This window comes from Varanus komodoensis, unplaced genomic scaffold, assembly GCF_004798865.1.
Source record: "Varanus komodoensis strain SLA01 unplaced genomic scaffold, ASM479886v1 scaffold80, whole genome shotgun sequence".
NCBI lineage: Eukaryota > Metazoa > Chordata > Lepidosauria > Squamata > Varanidae > Varanus > Varanus komodoensis.
This window is the reverse complement of record NW_025336482.1, coordinates 1,189,790-1,217,237: the sequence shown is the minus strand read 5'-3', so window position 1 is coordinate 1,217,237 and position 27,448 is coordinate 1,189,790. Positions and strand designations below refer to the sequence as shown.

The 27,448-nt window shown below is 54.2% G+C and overlaps 2 protein-coding genes across 13 annotated transcripts in view; both read left to right on the top strand.

The window, feature by feature from the left end:
* Nucleotides 1-13,178, top strand: part of PIP5K1C (phosphatidylinositol-4-phosphate 5-kinase type 1 gamma) — a 44,508-nt gene extending 31,330 nt beyond the window's left edge. For 3 of the 12 annotated variants that reach the window (XM_044455880.1, XM_044455879.1, XM_044455876.1), the window contains 3 exons: nucleotides 7-111; nucleotides 1,017-1,149; nucleotides 12,993-13,178. In XM_044455880.1, coding sequence (XP_044311815.1) covers nucleotides 7-111; nucleotides 1,017-1,149; nucleotides 12,993-13,178 — 424 coding nt within the window. The other 9 variants (XM_044455888.1, XM_044455882.1, XM_044455878.1 and 6 more) reach the window with 8 other exon arrangements.
* A 79-nt stretch (nucleotides 13,179-13,257) lies between these two features.
* Nucleotides 13,258-21,850, top strand: LOC123036561 (serine protease 57-like). The gene is made up of 5 exons (XM_044455889.1): nucleotides 13,258-13,321; nucleotides 14,045-14,216; nucleotides 16,704-16,845; nucleotides 19,713-19,973; nucleotides 21,559-21,850. The coding sequence occupies exons 1-5, from the start codon at nucleotides 13,258-13,260 to the stop codon at nucleotides 21,709-21,711; spliced, it is 792 nt and encodes a 263-aa protein (XP_044311824.1). The 3' UTR covers nucleotides 21,712-21,850.
* The last annotated feature ends 5,598 nt before the right edge of the window (nucleotides 21,851-27,448 follow it).

The window sequence follows — 27,448 nt, the reverse complement described above, 5'->3', positions numbered from 1 at the left end:
GTGCAGGTCGCGTGATCACGCCCGGGCCGAGGAGGAGCTCCCACAGGTCACGGTGGAGCTAAAGCCCAAGTGCGAGGTGGAGATTGTGGTCCCAGACGTGGCCGCCGCGGGGTGAGTTCCTCCTGCGCTGGTCCCACACGGCCTGCCTGCCTGCCTGCCTGCCTGCCTGCCTGCTGCTGCTGGTGCAGGACCTCCTGGCCCGCGGCGGGTGGCAGCCAAGGCTGGCCTGGGCCAGGCATTCTGCATGCCGTCAGCTTTCTGATCCGGCCAGGCTCTGCGCGGAGGGCCGAGGCCTGGTTCAGAGTCCCAGGCTGGGCTCCGATGGGTCGCACTTCACAGCATGTCTCCCCACCCTGCTGCCCTGCATTGTACGCAGGCAGCAGCGTGTTGGGGTGTGGTTTGCCAGCGGGGCGGGGGGGGCTGTTCGATCCCAAGCTCTTGCAAGTAAGGCGAGGAAATAATCCTGCCTAAAACCCAGACGAGCGGCAGCTGCCAGTGCTGGACAGATGAAGCCAAGGGCCTACCTCACAATCAAGGCAGCACCCCCGTGCCTACAGGTCTTAGACTCCAACTCCCATCAACCCCAGCCAGAATGGCCGGTGTTCAGGAATGCTGCAGATCTTCACAGCACTTGCTGCGGGGCGGCTGATAGAGTTGCAGTGGGGCAGGAACGCCTGCCGGACTTGAGGAAGGGGGTGAGGCGGGTGGACCCCCCCAAACATGTGAAAGCAAAACCGCACCTGTGTTTCTCCCTGCTGTGCTGCTATTCTGCTTGCAACGAGTTGGGTTTAAAAAAAAAAAAACAGCAGCAGCACCTGAATCTGGCATCCCTGTAACGCAGCCAGACCGTGGCCCCATCCATCCACCCCCTCCGTCCAGCTTGCCGGTTGGGCAGGCCCTTTTCCAGACTAAGCAACGGGACAGGGTTGACCCTCAAGCCCCACTCTCGGGGAGTGGGGAGTACACGTCGGGGCAGCCCCGCCTGATCCGCCCCCTCACCTGCCCTTCACTTTCAGAGAGGCAGCCTCGTTGCTGTGCGCCCCTGCCCTGTCGGTGGCAGCGGCTGAGGTGGAGACGGCCAGCCAGGCCTCGGAGCCAGCCAGTCAAGCTTCGGACGAGGACGAAATGCCCCTCCCGGACATCTATTTCGTAAGTGGCCCTTCGTTTACGTTTGTGGGCACAGCAGAGTGTTTGGCCATGCCTGTCTCCCCCTCCTCTCCCCACTGTCTCTCGGCCTCTCCCTCTCTTCCTTATCTTCCCACTGGTCTTTGGGCACTAGAACCAGGGTGCCTCGAAATCCATCCTGCTCCATCCTTTCCCTGCCCGGGGAGGCCCGGAAGTCCTCCGGGAACGCTCATAAAACAGGCGGACGCGCCAAAGCCGCTGCTCCCGTGAAGGGCTGACTGACGTCTTCGCTTTCCCTGCAGGCCAGAGCGAGCTCTGAGGAGGAAGTCTAGGGAGGCTGAGGCAGGGCGTAAGTCAGGCAGGGCGTGTGCGTTTGTGCGTGTGCTGAGAGCATTTGCTTCTTGTCTCCCCCTGACAAAATCAAAGCATTCAGAGGCAACCTTTGACCCTAACACCCTGCGTGGGTTTTTTGGAGGTTATCATCCCCTGGAGCTTTAAAAAGAAAAAAAAAAGAGGTGTTAAGGAGGGAAAGATCCTTTTTCTCATGAAAGAGGGTGCAAAGGGCAGGTAGCAATGTGCTCAAGGAACTGGGAAAATGACTTTTCCCAGAGATGACAGAGGCGCTGTGGGGTTTTCCCTCTGCTCCAAGCCTCCAGCTTGGCGGGGGGGAGCGGGGGGGGCGTTATCCATCTGGTCCTTCCCACCCACCCACCACCCAGTCCAAGTCTGGAAATCCTGTGCTTGGACGGTCTCTGACCCTTGATCTTCAGATGTCTTGGGCTTCGGTTCCCGCAGGCCAGGACAACCAGGGGTCCATATTGCTCCGGGGATGCACAATTTCAGTCTCTGAAACTGAGTGGGACAATTCACAAACAGCCACTGCCAAAAGCATGGATTGACTTGTGGGCTGTTGTCGAATCACATGGCTTAACTATGAGTCGCAAGGCCTACACAACCCAGAGTTAACCCAGCAAGAAACCCTGGCCTCTTCCTAGGATCAACAACCCAGATTTAAACCATACCACGTGGTTCTCACAGCAGGACCACCCATGATTCAGCGGCGGCCTGCCTTTCGGTGCCAGCCTGTTAGCTGGGGACCGTTGTTGTATCTGCCTGGGCGGAGTGCCATGTGGGGAGCAGGAAAACCCAGTCGGTGCCTAAGAATTGTGGTTTGTGTCAGAGACAAGCAGGTGCCTGAAAGCGGATCCCTTTACACCAGCCCTTCCCAGCTCGGTCCCTCCAAGCGTGTTGGCTGCAGCTCCCATTATCCCCAGCCAGCCCAGCCAGAGGGCGGCAGACTGGGGAAGGCTGCTTCTGGATAGTGGCGGAACAGGGACCTGGGAGAGCTGCCCAGGGAAGAATTCGTCCCTGTTTCACGCCAAGCCCAGCATGGAGCAGCTGTGAAAGCAGCTAGGCCCCAGCCGGCTGTGCAGCAGCCCCTGTGCCCACGAGGCCCCGAATTGTCGCCCTCCCTCTAGCTGGAAGGGAAGCGTTAGCCCTTGGCCGTGAGTGCTGGCGGCACCCTGCCCCGTGCCTCGGAGTGGCCCTTTCTCGGTTCCTCTGCAGCTTGTTTCTCACCCTCTGCCCCAGAGGACAGCAAAACCAACCCCACTCGCCCCCACTCCCCACAATGCGCCTGCTCATGGCAGCCTCTCCGACTGCCCCCGGAAGGAGCTCCGCTTGGCATGGGTTTGCACTGCATGTGAGTGGCAGCCGCCTTTGTGTGCCGGGGGGCCGGGGGGGCAGGCATGACGGTTTGGCTAACGTGCACTTTGCGACTGGCCGTCTGGCGTGGGATGGGCTGCAGCCATTCTTGCAAGGCCTTTCCTTTTCTGCATGGACACCCGGCCTCCCCACTTTTCTCGGGAAGAAGCATCTGCTTTCGAGCACTCACACATCCTGCTGAGATCCCCCCCCCCCGTTCAGTTCTGTCCCCCGGCCCTGAGCCTTCAGAGAGCCTTCCAGTTTATTTCTCCTCCACAGAGCCGAATGCGTGTGTGTCTTACTCTCGGTTTAACTGTGCCACCGCCTAAGCGCCCAGGTGAACTGTGTAACTTCCTGCAGCCACGTTGTGAGGGGGACGCACCGAATGGCCACTGTCACCATTCAGCCCGCTCTTCCCGCTTCTGAGATTTATGAGGGGTTGTGTGTGCGTGTCCCTTCACACTCATAAGGACTAGGAGCTTGGCTTCAAAAAAAAAAAAAAAAAAAGAGCAGGGAAGGGAGCCGAGATCCTCTTGTCAAATGGGAAGGTGAGGAATGCCTCCCTCTGAAGATCAGAGGCCAAGACCAGCACTGGCAAGGAGCACATTTTGATGGCGGTTCTTAAAAACACCTGTCATCTGTAAGGATCCATACGAATGGGTAGAAAAATTTCTCTCGAAGTTAAGCCCAGATTTTGTGTGTGCGTCTTCTGGCAGTGAAGATCAGGGGAAGCTGAGCTCCAGCAACACCCTCCTCGTGCAGCTGAGCTCCAGCAACACCCTCCTCTTGCGGCTGAGCTCTAGCAACACCCTCCTCGTGCAGCTGAGCTCTAGCAACACCCTCCTCGTGCGGCTGAGCTCCAGCAACACCCTTCTGATGCGGCTGAGCTCTAGCAACACCCTCCTCGTGCAGCTGAGCTCCAGCAAGACCCTCCTCCTGCAGCTGAGCTCCAGCAACACCCTCCTCGTGCGGCTGAGCTCCAGCAACACCCTCCTCGTGCGGCTGAGCTCCAGCAACACCCTCCTCGTGCGGCTGAGCTCCAGCAACACCCTCCTCGTGCGGCTGAGCTCCAGCAACACCCTCCTCGTGCAGCTGAGCTCTAGCAACACCCTCCTCGTGCAGCTGAGCTCCAGCAACACCCTTCTGATGCGGCTGAGCTCCAGCAACACCCTTCTGATGCGGCTGAGCTCTAGCAACACCCTCCTCGTGCAGCTGAGCTCCAGCAAGACCCTCCTCCTGCAGCTGAGCTCCAGCAACACCCTCCTCCTGCAGCTGAGCTCCAGCAACACCCTCCTGGTGCGGCTGAGCTCCAGCAACACCCTCCTCCTGCGGCTGAGCTCTAGCAACACCCTCCTTGTTTGGCTGAGCTCCAGCAACACCCTCCTGGTGCGGCTGAGCTCCAGCAACACCCTCCTCGTGCGGCTGAGCTCCAGCAACACCCTCCTCGTGCGGCTGAGCTCCAGCAACACCCTCCTCGTGCGGCTGAGCTCTCTTCCCATGTGTGGTCTCCCTCTTGGGCATTCGTGTCTCATGCTCATGCATGCCTGCCCTTTCCAGAAACATCATCTGTTCTCCCCACCCGCTTGTTCATTTTTTTCTCATCTTCTCCCCCCCCCCATTTTTTTTCTCCCCCTCCTTCTTTCATGCCCACCCCTTCTCATTCGCCTGGGCGCGTGCCATCCAGTTCACAGAGGGAAGGTACTGGATTTACTCCCCCCGCCTGCGCAGGCTCCGAGCTGCCTCGGTTTCCTCTGGGGACGTAAGTGAACGTGTTAGCTGAGAAGCCAGCCCCGACCCCACCTTTGAAATGCCACGTGTGGGGGCGGAGGGGGCCGTGCGGCACCAGGTTTGCCGCCGTCGCTCTCGGTGCTGCAGAGACCTGAGTTGGGCTTCTTCCCGAATCTCCAAGGGGGAGACCAACGTCCAGAGAAGGCCGGCCGGCTGGCCTAAGACTCCCTGCGAAGGCAAGAGTCAAAGCAGGGAGGGGCCTTCCCACCTTCGCCCCCGCTGGCCCGCCCGTGCTTTCTCTCGCACGGAAGGGAGCGGCCTGCAAAGCAGAGCTTCAGCCTCGCGGGGGCATTGTTCAGTCGCGGGCAGGGGGAAACTTGCAACCCGCTTCGGCAGTTCGGAGTTTTGCCCCGGCACCTCGCTGACTTGCACGCTGTACCCGGGAGCATCAGGTCCTCCAAGGCCGGAGTGGACGCTCTTGCGCACCCTCCCGGCTTGCCTGCCATGCCTTTTCTGCCGATCTCTGGAGGGCGGGGGTGAGGGTGACGGGGGGGGCTAGGTTGCCCCTCCTGCTGCGCACCCCCCTGTGGCCACGTCATGCGCCATGTTTGTTTCTCTTCCCTCATTTGCCCTCCTGCTCACTTGTCGCACCCACATAGTGGAATGCTCTTCCAGGGTAAACATGTCAGCATTTTAAAAGTGTAAGATGCACATTTCCGATGGCTGAGATGTCAGTTCTTCCAACTCACTGCTCTTCCGAATGACCTCTTTATTGTAGCTTAATCAGTGGCTTCCATTACTCCGAAGAGGCTGGCCGTTTGGGGCTGGGGTCTTAAGCACTCCCGCCCCCAAGGCCTTGGACTACCCCATCCACAGAGCCAGTTCCGCTCATGTACCTCTCTTTCCCAACTTTGCTCCTTCCCCAGGAGCTGTTTCTTGCACAGCACATGAAATTAAGGTTGAGGTAGGCGTGCCTCAGGACATGTACAGAGTGCTTTTCCTTCTGTACCGAGTCAACAGCGTTGTAGTAAGACCCTCTCGACGTCCAGCCCTTTTTAGCAGAGGGAGTCACTCCGGCCCCAGGCCACAGCCTCCTGTTCTTGAAGGCCAGCATGCAAGGCAGCCCGGCTCCAGGCGGTAATGAGGCTCGGCCGTGCAGGTTCCATGCCACGAGCCCTCGGAAGGGGTGCAACCCTGGATCCCGGGCGGGAGAGCAGGGGTTTCTCCGCCGGGCTCTTCTCCGCACTCCTGCTTTCTCCTCCTCCAGCCGTGCAGCTCCTGTCAAGGGTCTACTCTTCACTTCTGTGTTTCTTCCTTTATCTTTCCATCTTTGCCGCCTCCACCGCCTTCCTCACTCTCCGCTTTGCGGTCCAGCAGCCGACAGACGAGAGGAGCTGGGTGTATTCTCCGCTCCACTATAACACTCAAATCCAGTCAGTCTCTGATGAGGAGAGTGACACAGTAAGTTTTATTTTTTAATATACCTGGCTTTTGTCTTGTTTTCAACATGGCTGAATCGGGGGAAATGCAGGGATCCAGCCCTCCCTCCCACCAGCAGGGGGCAGTGCATGCCCCCCCCCCGAATCGAGGGGGGGATTCTAGGATCCTGGTCCCCCCTCTAGGATCTGGGGTCGGATGAAACGGGCTGGCCCAAGAACGTGGATGCCTTTGTGCAGCCTTCCCAATCCGGCGATGCCCAGTGCCTCTGGACTTCAACTCCCATCAGCCCCAGCTCGCACAGCCAGCTTTTTGCACCTTCTTTAAAGCACCACCAGAGTTTGGCAGTTTATAGACAGAGTGGTGGTGGTGGTTCAATTCAGCGGGTGTGCACCTGGGGAATCCCTCCAGGTGCGTTGGAGCCTTGGCATCTTTTCTTCCTCGCCACCCTTGCCCCACTGCAGAAATGAAGGACTTCTGGGCATGTGCAGAGTGCGCTCGTCGGGATGGGGAAAGCACAAATAGGCCAGGAGCTGAGCTGATTCTCAGCAGTGGGCCGGGGATCCCGGCACGAGGTGGGATTTCAAGGAAATTGGCCCCGTGGGGTTTTTCTGCAGTCCGGCGAACCGGGGGTTGTACCTTCCCAAGCCCAGCAGCTCCCCCGGGATGCCTGTGCCGCCGAGGACCTTCAGAAGAGGCGCATCGTCTCTGCAGGCACCCACCCCGCAGCTCGGCTCCCCGCCAGGTGGGAAGACAAAGCCCTGGCGGCGCGCTCTCACTGCCTTCTCTCTGCTCCCCTCGCAGTAACGTCTATGCAACCCCAGCCGGCCCGCCCTGAGAAGACGCCATTCAGCAGCCCAGCCAGCGCGCAGCGAACGCGGAGAAGAACCCGTGGCCTCGGCGCGGGCAGACCCCAAACTGTGTGTCAGAAGGATGGGGCTGAGCAGCCTTTCGTCCCTCCCTCCCCCCTCCCTCCCTCCCTTCCCCTCCACGGTGTATTTCCTAGCAACTCCAGGGCCCAGAGAAACCCAGAGCAGGAAGGTGGCATGAACTCTGGGTAGTGCTCTCTCTCTCTCTCACTTATATATATGTATAAATATGTTATTTCTCCCCAAAAATGCACTATAGTAGCTACCTATCTGTGATACTGTGAATGTCGGGTTTTTTAAAATCATGTATTTATTTCATTTATCTTGTGCTTTATTTAAGCATTTGGTTTACTGCACTTTGGGGGCACGAGGAGAATGCGTCCTTCTGCTTGCATAGTGGGGCGGCGCAGCGTCGCTTTGTCATCCCGGAAGCCCTGGTCGCTTGGTGGGAGGGATCCGGTGCCCCACACGCCCCTGAGCAGAGGGAGACAGCCTGGCAGAGAGATGGATGGGGGTGCAGAAGGGCTGGGCACTTGGGCTGCCTCTGTCTGCATTAGCAAGGAAGGAGAAACCCGGCTCTTTCGGCAGAAGCACAGCAGGCTGTGAGCAGGTGCCTCCTGGGAGCTTTTCCCGTACCTCCTGGGCCGGTCCCCTCATACCCCCGGCACGCAGATCCTTCTTCCGCTGGTGCAGTTAGCAGAACGGCCCCTCTTGGCTTTGACACAACACAGAGCTGCAGGCTGCTGGGAGGATTGAACTCCCTGAGGGAAGGGGAGTGAGAGGTGGGGGGGCCTGCCCCACTCCTTCGGGGTCTTGGAGGCCTGTTTTCTGCCCAAAGCAATTCCGTAGGCTCTTGTGCCGTAGCCCTTGCAGAGTGGCTCTGGTCTGGTCCAGGGACAACACGTGCAGGAAGCGCTGCCCTTGTGTTCCAGGTGCGGGCCGGGTTGGCTTCATCCCCAGGACGTGGCCGGCAGGAGGAATCGCGGGTGCCTCCCGGGCTTTCGATGGGCAGCTCAGAAAGGGGAGAGCTTTGCAAGAGAAACAAGCAGGGCTGCTCGGAGGGTTCGGGCTTCTTCCCTTTTCCAGGCGGCTCAGGTCTAGCGAAACTTCTCAGTCTTGGGGAAGGCAGCTCCGTATCTGCTGGCCCTAAAAGCAACAGCTGTGGCCCCTGCTGGCCAACTGCTTTCAAGTCTGGGTGAGGGGAGGTTGCGTTGTGTGTGGGAGAGCAGGCAGGTGGCCGCCCTTATCTTGGCGTGCCTGGTCCCGGCCAAGTTCTCAGTCAGCCTCTTAAGATGATGGACCCAATCACATCCTGGAGCTCCCGCAGCTCATGCCAGTGCAAAAGCGTGTGCATGGATCATTCTATCCCCTCTTTTCTGACGGGACACGTGGGAGTCCTTCGCATGTGTGGTGGGAGGGACACGATCTTCTCTAAATAGCAGCTCTTCCAAAGCAAAGGCCTCATCAGAGCAGTATTCAGAAGAAGCCAGAAAATCACTGCAGATGGCCAGGTCCCAAAATCTACACCCCCCTCCCCACCAGAAACAAGCGCTTCTGAATCACTCATCCTCATGGCTTGAAATTTGATGCTTGACTCCTGCAAACCGGCTGCTCTTGCAAACTGGAGGAACTAAGAGGGCCTCTCCACCTCTGTCATCCCTTTTAGTGCACAGGGAAGTCTCACCACGTGGTGAGAGACCTCGGATCCTTATCTTTACAAAGGTCCTTGTACAAATAACACTCCCTAGTCTGACAGAGCAGAGGTGAAGCTTAAGCGCTTCCTGAGATTTAATTTTTAGAACAATACTTTCTTCTAAGGTGGTGTCTACTTGTCTCTTGCAAACCTTTCCATCTGATGAGTGGGGAATTGTTACTCCATGCTTAGCTTGATGGAAAGCAAGGCTCTGCATGCTTTGGGATGCTTCAGGTAGGACCAGTGGCTCGTGACGCAGAACCCCAAGGCTGAGTGGGAACCCTCAGATTGTCTTGCAGGGGCAGCAGCTGCAGAGCCTCCAGGAGGCTTCCCTGAAGCGACACATCTCTTGCACCACTGCCAGAAAGACACAAAGGTGAAAACGCCCTTTTAGGAATCAGCATGACTTCTCTCTGCGCCCCACTAGCCCCTGCGAGGCCTCAGAAGTGCCTCCTGAGCCGCCCAGTTTGTGCCAGATTCTTTTCCACAAGCGCAAATCCATAGAGCATAGTTTTCCACTTGGATAGCTTGAGTGGCAAGGTGCCCGGGCTTGGCACTTCCCTTGATGTGGGGTGGAAGTTTTTCAGTTTAGGGTTTCTGTTTTTCTTGAGACCTCCAAGGTTCAGCTTCTTCGTTGGATGGGTTCATCGCCATCTTTTCTGACCACTCCGGATACAGCGCCTGCTTTCCTCCAGGCATCTTTTTATGCCCTTCCTTCACAGCAGTGCCGGGGCAAGATGAGATTTAAGGAGCATCCTTGATCCTTTCCTTCGGTGCTTTTGTGAGCTGCTGCTCCAAGCAAAACTGGGCAGTCTATCACCTTGAGACATTGGGGGGAATCCAGAAAAGAGGCCAGAAGAGCAATTTTTCCAAGGCCAACTGACAGCTGGAGATAGCATGTTGCCCAGGGCCATCTCGAACCTCTCCTTGCCTAGGCAAGCCCTTTGCTGCCAGGAAAAAGGGGGGCGAATTGGAGGCTCTCTGCACATGCTCTGGCTAGCTGAGATCGCATGCTGTGCCTGGCCTAGGACAAGCAGCCCAGTTCTGCTTTGCGATGAAGGCACGAGCCTAGCAGGGTGTCTGATCCATCCAGCACCCACAGCTTGGTTGGCTTCTAGATGGCAGTATTTCCCGAATTCCCATTGTCTCCTTCAGGCCCTGGGACATGTGGCAGTTAGAAACGCAGCTCTGTGTGTTCATGTGGTAGCCGGTCGGGTCCCGGGCCCGTGGGCACCCCTCACGGTGGCCGCCATCAGCTCCAGTTCCTTCCGCTCCCCCTCATAGAAACGGCGGTCTGATTTTCTAAGCTTCCTCTTTAGGCTGGGACTGCAGGTGGGGGCGATGGAAGTCGCAGTCCCGTATCTCCATCTGGAGGGCAGCGTTGCTGCTTTCTTTCCTTCTTCCTGGGCACAAGATGAAGAATCTGCTCCACTCTCATCAGCAAGCCTTTCGGGGCCTGTGCACCCCACCTGTGTCGTTATCCCCTGACCCCTTCTCCTTGTGGCCATCGGCCCCCTTCCGGCTGTGGTGCAGAGCGACCCCCAGTGCTCTCTCTCCTTCCTTCCCTGAAAGGGATTGCCCCACGGGCTTCGGTACTGTGGCGGCTGCACAGGACTCGGTTTCCCCGGCGGACTTTCCCAGCCCAGTCTTCCTCAGCCAGGCTGGCCTGCTGGTCTCCTCAGCTTGGCTACGCCCGGCGGAGCGCTCCTGGTCTTCCTCAGGCCCCTTGGACTCCCTTGGTTGGGGCACACCTTCCCTTCCCCGCCCCAGAACCATGCCGACCTCAAGGACCCCCAACTCCCCTCCCACGTTCAACAGGGAGACAGCTCAGCCCGCAAGCCGGCAGGAGCAAGGCCTGATGCAACAATTTTAGATGTCTACCTTAGACCCAAGTGTGTGTATATACATGATATCTCTATTTTTCTGATTTTGTTTGGGGGTTTTTGTTTTTGTGAAACGGTCTCCTCTCTCCCTCTGTCTCTCTTTTTTACGTCTGTGCTCTGTTACATGCTTTGTACAAAGAATGTACCGGATCTGGGGATGAAACCGTGGCTGCAGGGAGAAACTCCAGAGTGGATTCGTTAATTCTCATGTGTCTTTTTTTATGGCTTCATTGAGTCACAAATGGCTTTTTGTCCCAGAGATCTGCTTTGTCCCTCTCCGGTGTCAATCAGTGGGTATGATAAAGCTGTGTGACCCCAGCGTAGCCTTTGATGTAAAACGAGAGGCCAGTCCTCTCCAATGTATACCCGAAGGCATTCGATCAAAATGCTTCCTCCCTTCTGCGCGTGATTCTGCATCTGCCACCACCCCGTAACTTATCCTATGAGCCATGTGACCCTTTGTTCGTCTAAACTTTGCCAGGGGTGGCAGCTGGTCCTCTCTGGGTGCTCTCGGCAAGTGGGAGTTGGATCCTTTGGCTTGTCCACTCCTTGGTCTAAAGTCTCCCGACAGCTTCTCGGTCTTTAGGGTAGAGACCTCGACTCTCTTCGTCCTGTGGAGTTGCATGTATGTCCTTCCTTTTCAATTGCTGTTCTTCAGTCTTCAAAAAGCTCCACCGCATATGCTCGGTCCCAGAGGACCTTCCCTCCGTTAGCTGCCGACTGTTTCCTCTCCGCGGCATTTCCTCTCCGCCTCCGCCAGTCTCTTTCCCGGGCCCTTTGGTGAACATGTGGCACATTAGGAGCCCCAAGATCAGCCAGGCCGCTCCTCCTTCTGGGAGGGGATCCCCCATACTGCCTCCATCCTGCTTCCAGAGCCGTCTGTTAATGGATGGGGCAGTTTCTGGGTGCAGTTCCGTTTCCGATTTAAGCTCCACCAGGTGTAACCAAGCCTCATGCCATTGTTTTTACTGTGTAATTTATTAAACCGTTTATTTATGAGGATTTCAGTGTTTCATTGTTCTCTTGCCTGATCCTAAGAGGACAATCCCTTAAGCTTGAGATTCTTCCCTTCCCTCCACCCTCCCCATCCATCATTTTCTCGTTTGGAAAGGGGGACTGGACTCGTGTGACTTCTGTATTCAAATCTAGGACCAGGCAAGAAAAAGCATTCTCATTGCAATGTCCCTCTTTTTGGCATCCTTTATTTTTGGAACTATCTAATAAAATAGGCAGGTGGAAATTGCTCCTGGTTTGGTCTTGTTATTTCCCCCCTCCCTGGCCTATTTCTTTTGTTGTCGTTAACTTCTCTGGCTCAAGGTAACGACGTCTTGAGGTGATGGATTGAGCTGGGCCGCTGGCTTGAAAAAGAAACGTCTGTCCTGCAACTTGTTTCCAAACAGCTCACAAGAATAGTAAGATGTACCCAAGAAGAGCTGAGCTGCAGCGTGTGAAAGGGCCCGTCTGGTCATCCTGGCTGAGGAAATCCCATGCTGCCGCTGCCGCCAATAAGGCCAAGTTCCTTCCCACCCATATTCCTCAGCAACTGGTCTGTAGAGATCTCTGAATCGGGAGCGGGGTGTTCCCATCGTGTCTTGCAGCCGTGGCCCGACCTGTCCTAGGGTGGCTGAAAGCCATCCATGTTGGTGGCCATTGTACTGAGGGACCGGGTTCCACCTGCAGCGTGTCAGGCTGAAGGACTTGGGGTGGGGAGCTGCAGGAGAGCTGCTGACACTCAAAGGAGGCGAGACGAAGCCCACAGACTCCCCGGGTCTGATGGGCTGCAAGGCAGCTTCTTGCGTCTTTTGTTTTGAGGCAATCAATCGGCAAACGGTTTAGGCCATTGTCAGATGCCTGAAATACCTCGCAGGGTTGTTGTGAAAATGGAGAGGAGAAAGAGGAGTAGGGTCCTGACAGCCAATCTGGGTCCTTTGCAGAAGTGAAAGGGTCGGGTCTAAGTACAGTGCCAGCCAGGATGATCCGAACCGAGATTTCAAGCTGCTCTCTGCTGAACCAGCACAGTGAGCTGAATTTAGGAAGCATCTCTGAGTGTTATCCTGTCTGGACCAGAGCCGAATGCACAAAAAGATTTGCTGCATTTCTGCAATTTTGCTCTGATATTCTCTACCCGCAGTTTGTCACCACCAACCCTTCAGAGCAAGAATAAGCCCCTGAGCGTTTTGCCTGTGTTCATGGCAGCCCCCTAGGAATTGCCAAAACGAGGAACTGCGTCACTTGAAAAACCCATCACTTAAAATATCCACCAAGATAAGGAACATTTTTGTATTCCGTGTCTTCAGCTAATTCACACCAATAAATGTTTGGACTGAATGCCGCAGAGTGAGCAGATAAGCCCCTCTCCTCCCCCTAACTCAGTGGAGCTGCTTTAGGGGGCTTGGAAGGAAATATCGCACATTATGGACCAGAGGGTCTCTCTTCCCTTCCCCACCTCCCCATTAAAGCAGTTGCTTCTAACTCTAAAATTTGCAAAAGTAACATCTACCCACCAGTTCTCCCTTTCCTTACAATCCAACGGAAACCTCTCTCTTCAACCAGGAGGCCTTGAGGGAAGGAATTGGGCAAACGGCTGGCTTGGAAAACCATGTCAGTTGCTCGCTTGTGCAACTCCTTCCCTGGAGCTTCTCAGGTCAAAGAGGAAGAGCTGACTGGCTTACTGTTGGAGGGCTCCCCAGGCTAGCACCTACTTCCACTCGGCTAAGAAAAACCCAGTTCCTTGGTTGAGGAAGTCGCTCCCATTCTGGACTGGTTGGCCGCTGAAGTGACATCGGCTTTGACCTAGTGCAGCTCCAATTCCACGAAGATGGCCCAAACCTTGACGATGCTGCTCGTGAGGAAGCTGCTTCCCCTCGTCCTGCTCCAGGCAGGTAAAAAAACCCTCTTGCCTTGCATTTGGGGTGCAGCGTGGTACAGCTTTGCTGCTAGATCTTACATCTGGGACCAGCAGATGATTAGAACACAAGTCCCACATGGCCAAGGGTCAGGAAAGATGGGGCTTGTTGTCCCAGACATCTTTAAGATACCAAAGTTGCCTTTTCTGACTGCATTTGCATCTTCCGCACGGCTGAGAGGAGCTGCTTAGGGGAAGCCGTGTGGCACAGGCAAAACTCTGCCTCGTGCTAAGGCAGACATTTTAAAGAAATAAAAGAGGCAGGCATACGGGACCCTCTGTATCGGAGCCTTTGCATCTTGGACCCCGAGTCTCGCCTCCACCTTGGACTTGGTCAAGCTATTTTTTATTTTATCCTTCCTCAGTTGCCTTGGGGAAATGGTCTTGGACTGGCGGGGCGCAACCACCAAAGCAATATAAATGGGGAAACATGAATGATAGCCCCAGAGTTGCAGCTTCTTTGTGTAACCAGCACCTCAGCCCACGGCCCTCTCCTCTCTCTCAAAACTCACATCCCAACCCTGGTTTTAAACTGTTCCTCTGTTCTCTTTTAGCGGGACAGTCTGTCTTGCCCCACAAACTCCAAATGGCACTATGGAAAGGGATATTTGCCTCTGGGGTGATTTTATGGCCCCCGGGGGTCCAACTGCCATCTTCCAGGGAGCTGGAATTCCATGGCATGGCACCTTTTCTCTCGTAGGTCTCGGACTTGCCGGCAGCCTCTCCCGAAGCTGGGTTATTGGGGGAAAGGAGGCGGTGCCCCATTCCCGGCCCTTTATGGCGTCCATACAGATGAATGGGGAGCATATCTGCGGTGGGTTTTTGGTGCGACGCAAATGGGTGATGACGGCAGCTCACTGCCTGATTTCCAAGTAAGTAAGAGCCAGACGGAACGGAGCGTGCGTCAGTCTGCAGCTCCCGATTTGTGCAAAACTTGGAAAGACGGTCCACTCGACAAACCTCCACAGCAAAATAAAATATTGTCTGCTCTCTATTGCACAGGTAGAGAAATGTCCCAATCCCAACCTGTGGCCCCAGGTGACAATGACAAAGAAAGGCATGTGGTCCCAATCCACCAGGCCACACACTTCCCCCCAAACACTGGGGCTTTCTGGCTTTCACACAAGTTTTTACCCACTGAATAGTTCAAGGCACCTTTCCAAAGGACTAGTTAGTACAGGGAAAGCTTTAAACTTCCTAGAGCATTTTTTTTTTCCTTGCATTTTGGTTCCACCCACCACTGGAAGGGGGTGTCTTCTAACTTCAGCCCTCAGGCTGAAAACGGTTCTGCACCACCGCTGGATCATACATCTGCAGGATCGGAAAAGCGTGGAGAAAGCCTTTTCGCCACAAATGTGCATTGGCCCCAGGTGACAATGACAAAGAAAGAAATTCCTTTCTGCACCCACAAGATGCAGACACATCATTCCACACATGTCAGCCTCGTGGCACAAGGAATGTTGAAGAGATCCGGCTGCCAGCGAGGTTTGCACCCTCCCTGAGCCGCAGACCTCAGGGTGACTGTCTGTTGGTGGAAGGGTGAAATTGGGCAAGTTCTTTGTCTGGTCTGGCCTCCGCTTCTTTGTTCTAACCCCACCGCCATTTCGCAATCTTGCCCTTCATTCATCCCCTTCAACCGTACTAAAAGATGTCTCAACTGCCTTTGCCCAGCCTGACACTCTCCCAAAGCATTGGACTACAATGCCCACCATCCTCAATGAGGCTAGGACTAGAGTATATAACAGTAAGCCAAAGCTGACACCATCCAGGATCTTCCCAGGAATAACTGCAGTGTTTTTAGTTACTCGTGTGTGTTTGTTTATTTGCTTGCTGCATTCATGTCTGACCCAGTAACTGAACTGTCTGAGCAATTCTGGCTCCGTTCAGTAGCAGCTCTGGGCTCTAAAGCAGCTCTGCTTTAAAGTTTACTTTACTGGTAGCAGCTCTGGGCTTTAAACTTTACTTTTGTGCTCCTTTGGGCATGCATTTGGGGCTTGGTCCTAACCTCTGCAAGATTTGGGTCAGCCCTGATCTACAAGTAGCACAGCAAAGATAGGAGAAAATTGCCCTTACGGATTGGATCAAAGGTGAACAACTGGGTTGTGGTGCTAAAGAGCAGCCCCAGTCCTGGGACTTTTGTCCGTGGGGCTCTGTGGGATACGGGCCCACGACAGATGCCTTATTAGGCTGTCCCATCCCAATTGCCCAAAAGCCCTAAACGGCTTGGGACCAGGATACCTGAAGGAACGTCTTCTTCCCTATATGCCCTCCCACCCCTGAAGATCTGCAGCAAGGCCCTGCTCCGGGATCCCTCCTTGAAGGAGGTCAGGAGAGCGACTACCCAGAGCAGGGCCTTCTCTGCGGTGGCGCCCCGGCTGTGGAATGCGCTCCCCAGAGAGGTTCGCCTGGCACCAATGTTAAACAAATTTAATCCGTTCCATGACTCTGGTCGTGACCCAAATTGGTTGTGACCCAAGTCAAATGCCCCCATAAGGTTCAATGCAAATAAGGTTAATCTGTTCTGTAACCATTATTTTTTTAATCAGACAAATTTGAAACAACGAATAGCAAAGTAACGAAGTAATGTACAGTGGAGAACACTAACCTAGGCGGAGCGGGGGGGGGAAGGTTATTGTTTGGAGGGAGAGTCCCCCTCCAGAAGGACACTGGGGAAATCTCTTTCAGGGGTTTCCTCTCTTTGTCTCTTAGCCGCAGGGTCAATTTTGGTGAAAAATCTGTCTATAGTCTCTTGTTTTTCCTGTGCTGCATAACCCTCTGGAAATGAGAGACCATGTTGTCGTTCATCAGATTCAACACTCTGCTCGTTACAGTTATGTCGGGGTGGCGCTTCTCAGAGAAACCCTGGCACGGGCCCGCTCCTGCAGGCAGGACGGGCGCAGCGCAGCCGCGGTCACGCACGTCTCCCCGGCATGAACGCGGCTGCGATCCCGGCCATCTCCCCACTTGCGGGGAAGGGGAGATGGCTGCGATCTTGGTCGCCACCCAAAGCAGAGTTCGTGACCCCAGTCAAAATTTTCATGAAATTTTTGTTCGTGACCCAAGGCGTTCCTAAGCCAAGGTACCACTGTATTCCTTTTGGCGCCAGGTAAAAACCATTTTATTTGTCCAGCATTTTAATATTTAAATATTTTAACAAGGTTTTTAATATGGTCATCCTCAGTCACATTCTGTTATGCTCGTTACGTTATTGTCTTTTGTTCGTTTGCTTATTGTTATGATTTATTTATGTCGCAAGCCAACCCCAGGATGGGGTAAAAACATTGCAAATAAATAAATCGCTTCCCTGCTGGAGTGGGGAAATACTGCCACTTCTAACCCTTTCCATTTTGCAACTGCAGGCAGCAACCCTTCCTCATTGTGCTGGGCGCTCACTCCCTCAAGACGCCCGAGGCCTCACGGCAAACCTTCGGCATCCAGCAGTCGGTTGCTCACCCCCTTTATGACGCCGGGACGGTGCGGAACGACATCCGCTTGCTCAAAGTGAGTGGGAAGCGGGGACGAGCGTTCGCATCTGTCCGCTGTGTGCGATGTGTAAACCTCTCGTGAATCAGGCAGGGCAACGACCAAACAAAAGCCTCTGTCTGTTTACAGTCCTGTCAAGTGTGTGCAGAGAACTCCCACAAGCTGCAGCATCTGCTTTCAGTTTGCCCCAGAAAGGAGGTTCCAGCCTTACATAACCTCTTAGTGGCGCTGGGGAAGGGCCACATAGCACATACAGAAGTAGAAGGAGGGCTTTCTTGTACTGTATTCAGTTTCCCCCCGCCCATGACAACTCCCCTGCTGAAAACCAGAAGCAAATCCGGGAGGTCATCACACAGAAGAAGCTGTAAGAAACGATCAGATCCAAAGCACATAATGCTATCTGATTGCTTCAAGTCTCTATTTTTTATTATTACTGATCTTTCTGTCATAGAAAAATTGGCCACTAGATGGCAAGGCAAGGCAAGGCCTTGGGATGGGATGGAGGAATTAATACCTGTGCATCCATGCAGTCCCTTGGTTGAAACAAGCCGAGCCGAGGGTTGCTTCTGAAATTCTCCACCCAATTTATCTTGGGGTTTCAGAGTCCCGTTGCAAGCTTTTCGGCAGCGGGGGGGAATTCCTCATGTGCAGAAAAACTACCCTACGCCACTTTGAGCCTAAAGGATGGAGCACCATGTCAGGCTGCGATGGAAAACAGAGTCCGTGCGGGGCATATGCAGAGCAGGTTTGGGACCTAAAGCGGCCGGTATCGTCAGCCCTAAAATGAATGTGTGGCACAGCTGGAGTTGACACTTTGGGTTGGTGCATCTTGGAAAGGGTATGGGAGAAGGGCAGCTGAAATTAATGGGGCTGGAACAACTCTCCTGCAAGGGAGGCCACAATGCCTGGGACTGTTGAGCAAAAAAGGCAAGTGAGGAGAGGGGTGACGGAGGTATATGAAATTATGCTGGGTGCAGGGCCTGAATGGAGGGGGAGACTCTTCCTCCTTTCTTTCATAATACCAGAACTCGAATAAGGCCATCCCATGAAGCTGGTTGGTGGGAGATTCAGGCTACAGGGTGGGAAAATCTGTTAGCAGGGAGTTAGAATGTGGTATTCGCTTCCACATGACATTGCGATGGGCCCACAACATCAACAGCTTTAAGAGCAGGTTGGACATGTTCATGGAGGAGCCTGTCTGCTAGTCCTCGGAAATGAAAGTAGCTAAATTTTACCAGATTTGGGTCACTAATAAAGGAAAGTTGAGTCCTGAGTGTTCATTGGCTCCAGTTTCCAAGATCAACACTGCATCAAAATAATTAAAAATTGCAGGGGGGTGTGATTCTGCTGCATAACTTTTCTGCAAAATGCGATGTAGCAATGAGAATGGTGCCACACCAACCATTACAAATTTATCTCTTTATCGATACCAGTAACATAACTTTCCATTCATTTATTGGTTTTTCATGTAACATTTTCATGCTTTTTGCATGAAAAACTGACAAGCTCATTGTCTTTATCATCCTCTGAGTCTAGAGAGTGGGATTCTGGTGGATGTGGAAGTGGCAAGTCCTCACCATGGGGCAGAGGACGCAGTGCGGGTGGAATGTTTGGATATTCCACGGTCCACTTCTTCTTTCTTGAGATCCCTTTTGCATTTGGGGGAACCATGCAAAAATAGCAGTTGCTACTACAATGGGTGGATTCCCTCCGCACCACTGGGACCGCGAAAGGCGTGGGCTTTTTCCTCTCCTTCAGCCAATGACGCAGATCAGTTGCCCATGTAATACAACAAGAATGAGGGGCCCAACTCTTGTCCTGAGCCCCTACTTTGCACCCAAAATACAGGCGGTCTGCCTTTTCCACCACTGCCGTCCTACCGCACTTTTGAGATGCAAACGTCACCTCGCCACAAATGCAGCAGAAGATATCTGCGTTGTTTACACAGTTTTGAGGTATCTTGGCCTCTGAGGGAAAATATCACACAACTGTTCCTTGGAAATGTTAGGCAATGACCCTTTCACAAGCCACCAGATGTAACTGTAATATGCGTAGATCTGACCAAGACAGATGTACCTTGCCATAAAAGAACAATAAATTACAATTGGGTAATAACCTTTAGTCTCAAACTGAAGATGAATTTACACACTTCCATGTGGTACAATTTTCATTGTTCTGCGGTACTTTGTCGAGAAGTTATGAGGCATCGCGATCATCAGACACCCCTTTTAGGCAAATATGTATTAATCTTCATTGTGAAATATCTTGAAAACTTTAGCCAACCAGCACTTTTATCACCTGTTTTCTAATTCCTCTAATCAAAATATGTGAGAATTAGCACTTTTTATTTCGGAGGTCGATAATTTCCCCAAATTTGTAGAGCCGTGGTATCACAGGCAGCATGCCTGTTTGCTGGGGAACATGGGTGGGAGTTTCCCTTCCGGCAGCTGGTTGGCCACTGTGTAAGCACAATGCGGCTTGCACAGGTCTGAGCCCGCTGGGCTCTTCGTAACGCAGTGGGGTGAGCCGGCCCTGTTGCCTTACTGGCTTTCCTGCATTTGCTAAGAGGGGAACTTCCCACAAGACACTGCCGGTTTGATTTGAGCTAACTCTGCTTCTCTGGTGGAGTATCGGGGCACGGTCAAAGTTGCCCAGCCTCGTCAGGTTGAATACCCACCCATTGGCTGGTAATTACCTGGCTTTGAGGGCCAGGGCCCGTGGTCCATGATTAAGAAGCCAGGGCTTGTTAGCACAGTGGGGGTCAGGCAGCACACGCCCCCACGGCTCAGTGGCAACCCACAGCCAATCCTCCAGTGCTGCAGGAGGCCAGGCGAGCGGTCGCACGAGTGCTGAGATGGCGCCATGTCCCACCCTTCCGCTTCCAGCTGAACGGCTCCGTCATCTTCAACCGGGATGTCCGGCGCATCAGGCTCCCCAGAATGAACACCGACCCCCACCCTGGAGTCAGGTGCCAAGTGACCGGCTGGGGGGACATCTCGAATTTCGGAACCATCCCCACCAAGCTGATGGAAACCAACGTGACCATTGTGGACAGGAAGGCGTGCAACGCTTCGTGGGCCGGCAACGTCTTCAACGGGATGCTCTGTGCGGCCAACACGAGCCCCGCCCTGCGAGGGTTCTGCTCAGTGAGTGACCCAAGAGATCTCCCAGCCCAGCCCAGAATGCTCTGGAGCTGGCAGTGGTAACTTTGCAACCTTTGCATTGCTGTCCTGGTCCAAGAGAGAGAAAATCCCACAAAAACCTTAATTTTTTTGTTGAGTCGCAAATTGTGCCCAACCCATCGCGACTCCATGAAGAGCATTCCTCCAGGCCTTCCTGTCCTCCATCATCCCCCGGAGGCCACCCAAGCCCACACCCACGACCCCAGTGACCCCATCCAGCCACCTTATCCTCTGCCGCCCCCTTCTCCTTTTGACGTCAGTCGTTGCCAGCATCAGGGTTTAAACCTTAAATAGGAAGCCCTAAACAGTGAGCTTATTTCTGTGAGCCATCCCGAGGCTATATAGCAAGGGGACCTCATATAAAAACTTTAAATAAATAAACTGTGTGCAAGTAAGCAGGGTTGGAGTCAGTGCAGCGTAGGGCCACAAGGCTGGTGGCCAGTTTGCAGGGGATGCCGTACGAGGCGAGACTGAGGGAACTGGGTCTCTTCAGCCTGGAGGAGAGGAGACTCAGAGCGGATCTGTTGGTGACATACAGGTGTGTGAGGGGGTGTCACACGGAGGTGGGCAGAGACCTGTTCTCCCTTCCACAGGAGGGCAGGAGGCGCTCCAACGGAGCAAAGCTCAGGGAACCCAGGTTCAATTTGGATGCTGGGAAGCACTTCCTGACAGTCAGGACCCCCAGGGTGTGGACTGGGCTTCCCCGGGAGGTGGTTGAGGCCCCATCGGTGCGGGTGTTCAAGGATAGGCTAGACATGCACATGGTGGGCATGTCATGAGCAGAGCTGGCTGCAGCTGGGGTCAGACTAGATGGCCCGGGAGGCCCTTTCTGACTCGCTCTGCTTCTCTGTTTCTAAGTACTTCAGAATTCTACATCAGGCGAGGTGGTCCAAAAGTCAGAGCATGGGGAAAAATAGAGGAAAGTCCAAAACGTTGGTCAGATGAAGCATCGGGGGGCTGTGTTTTAGCTGCAGGCAAGGTCCCTCGGTGAAACTTTGAGAGCTCACTGGAGAGGTTAGTCCAGCTGCAGAACGTGCTCCTCTTCCGTGGGGCGATGCAAAGCAAAAAACTCATGCCAGCCTTCCCCAAATGGGTGTCTTCTAGTTGTTTTGGACTACCCCTTCCATCATCCCTGGAAGTCAGGCATCTGATTGGGGCTGATGGGAGTGGATGTCCGAAACACCTGGAAGACAATTTGGTTAACTGTTGTTACTAATTATGCATATCTTGCACCTTTCCCCCAAGGAAACGAAAATGGCAGAGAGGTTATCTTTTCCTCTGTGCCATATGTTCGGTTAACACCAACCCTGTGAGGTAGCCTTGGCTAAGAGACTGTGATTGGCCCAAGCCAGCATCTCCCAAGGGGACTCCTGAGAAACTTTGGGGGGGCACCCTTCTCTCCGATGCCCAGCAGCGCCTCCACACGGCTGATGGCCAGAAGGCGGTATTGCAGCCGCAAAGTCGGGTCACGCAAGAGTGGAATCTCAGCCGCTCTTAGGCCACCAAGATCCCTGGCCACTTGCCTAATTTCCTCCTTGCTCTTTCCCAGGGTGACTCCGGTGGACCCCTCCTTTGCGGGAGCAGAGTTCAAGGGATCGTGTCCTTCAACGGCAAGCGATGTGGGGACCGTAGGTACCCTGATATCTACACCCGTATCTCCAAATACATCCTCTGGGTTCGTTACATCCTGAAGATGTATTGATCGAGGGTCTCAAGGCGTGTGGGGCTTGTGGAGGTCCTAGAGGAGAGCTGCCTGCTTTGTGGGGGAAGGAAGTGGTGCATTCGAGAACTGCGTGCGCATTCAAGAAGCCATTTTTCGAAAAATAAAACCGCAAACAGCATCCGTCTTGCAGCCAATCTCCCTTCCTTTGCAGAAGGAAGAGGAATGCCGCATCTCAGAAGAGGGATTCCCCCACACATAGAGAAGAGGCATTCTCCCTCATGTGTTTAAACATTGCTGAGGGTATGAGGGGCAGGAACGGGGAGGAGACAGAGAGAAGGGGACAGCACCCTCTGCTTGGAAGAGGCATTCCCCTTGTGGGTGCTTCTCCCAGCCGGCTTCAGCCCAGGGCAGAACCGTTCTTACAGGCCGGGCGACTGGAGCCTTTCCCAGCTCCAGCACCAAATTCCCCTCTGGAGCAGCAATGTTCCCACTCGCCCCCTAAGTATTCACAGATGTCTGGAGCAATTCCCCTTGGCAGCCACCTTCGTGAGCGGCTCGAGTAACAAGCCCGGGAAGGTCAGCCGTGCCCGGGACCACTTCCTCAGCCTTTGGCCGTGTTGCACCGGGCCCTGCCACCGCCCCCGTCTACATTTGTGAGGTAATCCAAGCTGCATTTCGCTCCCCCTTCTCTGGGGTGTTTCCCCAACCCTGCACGGCTGACTGTTCAACCCCCAGGCAGTCCATTTTTTCCTGTCCATCGCTTTCTCTTCCAGCCAGCCTGGCAGCCCCCTTAAAACATAGGTCAGCCTGGTTTCTCCCACTGGGGAAGATGGGAGTTGCAATCCAGGCTGGGGAAGACAAGTTTGGGCCCCAAACTGGCAGCATCATGGTCAGTTCTGACATGCAGGTGCTGAATCGCAACAACCCCACCACCACCTTCCCCAGGGGAGGCCAAAACGGCAGGCAGCTGGGTGAGGCTCCAGTATAATCCAGTTTGAATGGTTCCCATCAGCTTTCAAGAGCTGGCCTTTTACAAAGCAGATGGGTCGGGATTGCCCTGGAAGAGCACACCTCCCCAAAATATTTTGCTGGCGACTGAGCCATCCAGCGTTGCTGGGGAAATTAATTCCCACCCCGTCTTCCTATCACCTTGAGACTGCAGCGACGCTTGAGGGGAGAGGAGGGTGGCAGGTGCCCAGCAATTCATTAGAAAGGCCAAGAGCTTTGTCGCCATGAAGCCCGATACCACTGCCTGACTACTCCGCAATCTCAGGCAGAAAAAGGGATTTCCCACCATCTGGTTCTCCATCATCACCGGGAACTAATTAGCGTAAATCATCAAGGTAGTCTTGGCATTTTCCACTTCCCTCAAGACCCTGGCCCTACGGGTGGAGGCTATGCAAAAGACCCATCTCTCTTCGGCTCAAAGAGAACCCTTCCCTTCCCAACAGTACTTCAGCGATCGTTGGTTAACCATGTTTGAAATATTTTTGGAACCGTGATGAGATTCCTGGAGCCCAGACAAGCATCGGGATGCTTGCGCTCCCTGCCTGACTCCCCCAAAGCCAATTCCATTTTCATCCTCAGCCAATACTATTTCCACCTTCTGTGAACGCTCCATATTTTATATAACGTAGCGTTGCAGAAAGAAACTTGGCCACAATCAAGGGCAGGAGAACAACAACAGCCCCGTTTCCCTTTTGGAAAAAGAGCGTGGCCTCAGACTTTACATTTTTCATTTCAGTGGGATGGGAACGATTTCCTATCACACCCCACCCCGTAGCTTTAGTCTCTGAAGTCCTAAGGCAGAAGATTCCTACAAACGAGGCATCTATTGAGGCATCTATTGTGCAAGCCCTCGGCTGCATTCACGCAATTGTCAGGATCCGGCTCTGGCAGCCCTCCCACATCCCCCTCCCCCTTTGCCATTCTTTCTCCTCACAAAACAACCACATCTGGGAGGACAACACAAATCAGCTGCACAACATCTTTTGACCCACAGCCTGGAGAGCTGTTCGTGCAAAACTCAAAGACAGAGCCTTTGAGTAGGTCGTCCCAGTGATTCCTTCCCTTCCCTTCCCTTCCCTTCCCTTCCCTTCCCTTCCCTTCCCTTCCCTTCCCTTCACGTGACCCTCCTCCTCAGCATTTGTCCTCACAACGACCCTTTTAGGTAGGCCAGGCACCAAGTCAGGGGCAGGCTCACATTTATCCCATGAGCATCGAAATCGAGCGAGGCCCTTCCTAGCCGCAGTCGACACCCTGCACCATCGTCATTTTTTCCCTGTCTCCTTCGCCTCCACCCCTGGCCCTGCCATGCGCATGGCATCCCACTCTGAAGCTGACGTGTTTACATCCACGCCAAGGCCCGGCATCAACCGGCGGATGGAGCACAAGCCCTTCCATCTGTTTCAACTTTTCTGTCCCAGCTGGAAAAGAAAGTGGAGCGATAGAATGCTAGAGGACGAGAGAGAGGGAGGGAGAACAACCCAACATGGTCTTCCTAGCGGAGAGTGTTTCTTGACAAAAACAGCTCCGTTTAATTAGGTCCGACCTTTGTGGCAAGCAGGCCTGGGGGCTAGGAACGAGACCGGCCTCCTCCCTTCCTCCTACCTGCCAGCCCCTACCCTGCCACAGGGTATTCCTAGCTCCCAAAAGGGAAGGTAAAGGTGGACCGGAGAGACGAAGCCCAGCGGTTTCTCCTGGGCATGACGGCCCCCAACCTGACAAGCGTTAAAAAGGACTGGACAAATTCCTCGAGGAGAAGGCTACTAGTCCTCATGGGTATGTGCTCCCTTCAGTATCAGAGGCAGGATGCCTCAGTGCAGCAGTTGCTGGGGAACATGGGTGGAGGGTGCTGTTCACCCCTGTCCTAATCTGTGTTTCCCTCCAGGGCGGCTGGCGGTTCTCTGTGGGAAGCAGTCCTTCCAACATGTCTCATAGCATCTGCTTTCCATCTGCTGACTCTTTTTGAACCTCTTTGTTCCAATTTGTCTATCTGCCTTCTTAACCTGCAGCAAGCAGAACAAAATCAGGTCTGACATGAGTGGTGTGTTTGCGTCCTCTGACTCCGGAGGGACGGCTCCCAGTGTGGCCTACGATCGCATTCGCCTTTTCTGCTGCAGCGTCACAGTGCCAGCTCATATTCTGCGTGCCACCGGTTGCCACCCCAAAGGCCTTCTCACGCTGGCAGCCTGCTATTCCCCCATCCAGCGTCAAAAGCTGTGCTTCTGCTATTTATTGTGAGCTGCCCTGGAGCTCAGCAGGGATGGAAAGCAGAGGGACAGGTTCATAACATGCGTAGGAGAAACCTGTGTGCCTCAGTCGGGACCCACTGGATGGGCCAGTAGATGCTGAGGCCACGAGAAAAGCGCTTGCGAGATTTCAGGTACCTGCTCCACCTCGCTCCCTGGTGAGCCCCCAACCGAGAAAAGCCGGCTCTCAGCCTGCCCACCTCGTGTCTCAGGCGATGCCCGGGATCGGATGCCGTTGAGAGGCCATCTGCCAAAATGTCGTCATTGAAAAGAGGGAGAAAAAACTTCAGCACAGAACCTCCAGGAATGTTCTCTCCTTTTATGGCCTGCACAGTGCAGACTTCTGCTGGGTTGCATCTTGCCTGTGTTTGCATCTCATCTCTCGGGGAATCTCTTTCGAACACAGGAAAAGCCCAGTGGGACCATAACAAAGGCCCGTCCCACCCAGCAATCTGCCCCCGCCTGACAGAAGCCAGCCTTGGGAGCTCTTAAGAAGCTCGCCCTCCCCTTCTGCCTGTTCTCACCATATGGCTTCCGAGGTAGACTGCCCCAGTGCATGGAGGCTACACTTACCAGGCAGGAATGTGCCAGGTGGCCATCGCAGGCCACGGGCAAAGAGCCAGGCGTGTAGTCACAAGCCTTCGCTTGCTGTCTGTGTCTCTTCTTTGGATTAAATAAGAAGAGATGGGGTTTACCCTGGAGATCTGTGTTGTCCCCCCACAGCTGTTTTATGGATGGCCTCTCTTATGATCATTATCCCTGTTGGTCCTTCCTGCATTTCATCCTCTCTGACCTCACTGGGAATGCACTACAGCCAAATTTCTACATACAGATAGTTCAGGATAACCCTTTCGTAGTTTGTTGTCCACAAAAGCTCAGACCATAATAGAGGTCTCCCAGCTTGGTGCTGGCTGGAAGTTCACTGGGATTCTTTGTTTTTAAAGGAGGGCCTCTCCCAGCTGGTAAGCTATGGCCCTTCCCATAAGATTAAAGATTCTAGTCCTCAAGGTTCTTAAGACGCAAATGGCACAAGATCCTTGGTTTGTCTAACCTCTGGCATAGTTCAACAATCAGTCACACACACAGAGATGCTTTTGCCTACAAATCCCATCATCCCTGCCTACTGGGCATGCTGGCTGAGTCTGATGGTACTCCAAAACATCTGATGGACAACAGTTTGTTGAAGGCTGGTCTACATGGACTGGTTTCACAAAGGGCTGTTTTCTTAGCCTTATGTGGAGAAGTTAGGACTCGAACCCAGGACCCTGCAAAAGTAGCAGAACCCTAAACATCAACACTCCCAGGACACACGCCAGCAAAATATATCAAGGCCCCAAAGGCACTGAAATAAGGTGGTCTTTTGCTGCCTGGTGACTACAGCACCCATCATCCCCAGCCATGGGCCAGACTGGGTGGCCTGACGGGGCAGGGGTCTATGGGACTCCAGGGTGAGGAAAGATGTACTATGGGTGCAGAAACAAGCTCAACTGTGTGATCCATGCGGGGGCGTTTCATTTCCCGTATCCCATACTTCAGAAAGTTGCATTTTTGAGAGGGTGCGGGTGGGGGGCCGGGAAAAGGGCACTTTCGACATCCCAGCCCGTGTCGTGTCGTGTGTGGCTGGAAGTCTTGCAGGCAGACATAACAAAACCCACGCCTGAGGTTGGCCCGAGCAAGCCATTCCCCGCCCCCCCCCCCGATGTCTGCACATTTCTCCCCTCCCCAAAAGAAACCTGGGATCATCTGGTGCAAACATCTGGCGCAAAGGCCTCTGGAGGAAGGGCCTAGGAGAAGAGGGCGGCCGCGAGCGGGCTTCTCCTCTGCCTTTGGGGACTGGCCGGGGCTCGGGGGACGTGCCTTCCCCTCCGTGGACGGGATCCCCCGGCCCATCCCTCTCGCCTGGGAGGAATTGGCCCCATCCTGTGCCTTTCCGCTTCCTCTGGTTTGCTCTGCATTTCAGCTCCCCCCTCCCCAATGCTGGTGAAAGGAAAGCATCATTCACTAGCAGCCGTGCAGTTTGGGGGTGCAAACACCCCACCTGGCGCACCAGACTCTCCCGCAAGACTTCACAGATCCCAGGGTATTCTTGTCGGCTGATCACTGATAGTGTCGGCCTGCTTTCTCTTGCACAAGTCACTTGGGTTTCTAGGCGTGCAAATATTGCTGAGGTTTTGAGACAGCTGCTTTTGAGGCTGGCGGGTCCCCAGTGCCGGAGAACAGGAGCATTCGTCTTCATGAAATTCCTAGTCTGAGCATTTCTTGCATCCCGAGACAAGGGACGGGGGACAAGCAGACCCGCAGGAACTTGTCGGAGAGACCACGTTACCCCTTGCTAGGCTGGCTGTGGCTGATGGGAAATGTTGTGCAAGGACATCCGAAGGGCCAGGTTTGCTGCCGTAAACTGAGCCTACAATCCCAACTGTGGCAGCGGCCAATTTTGACAAGCAGGCATCACCCTCGTCCTGGAAGTAGCGAGTGACGGCGTTGAATCGCATCAACCAACTCGTTCTAGCCATTTTCTGTAA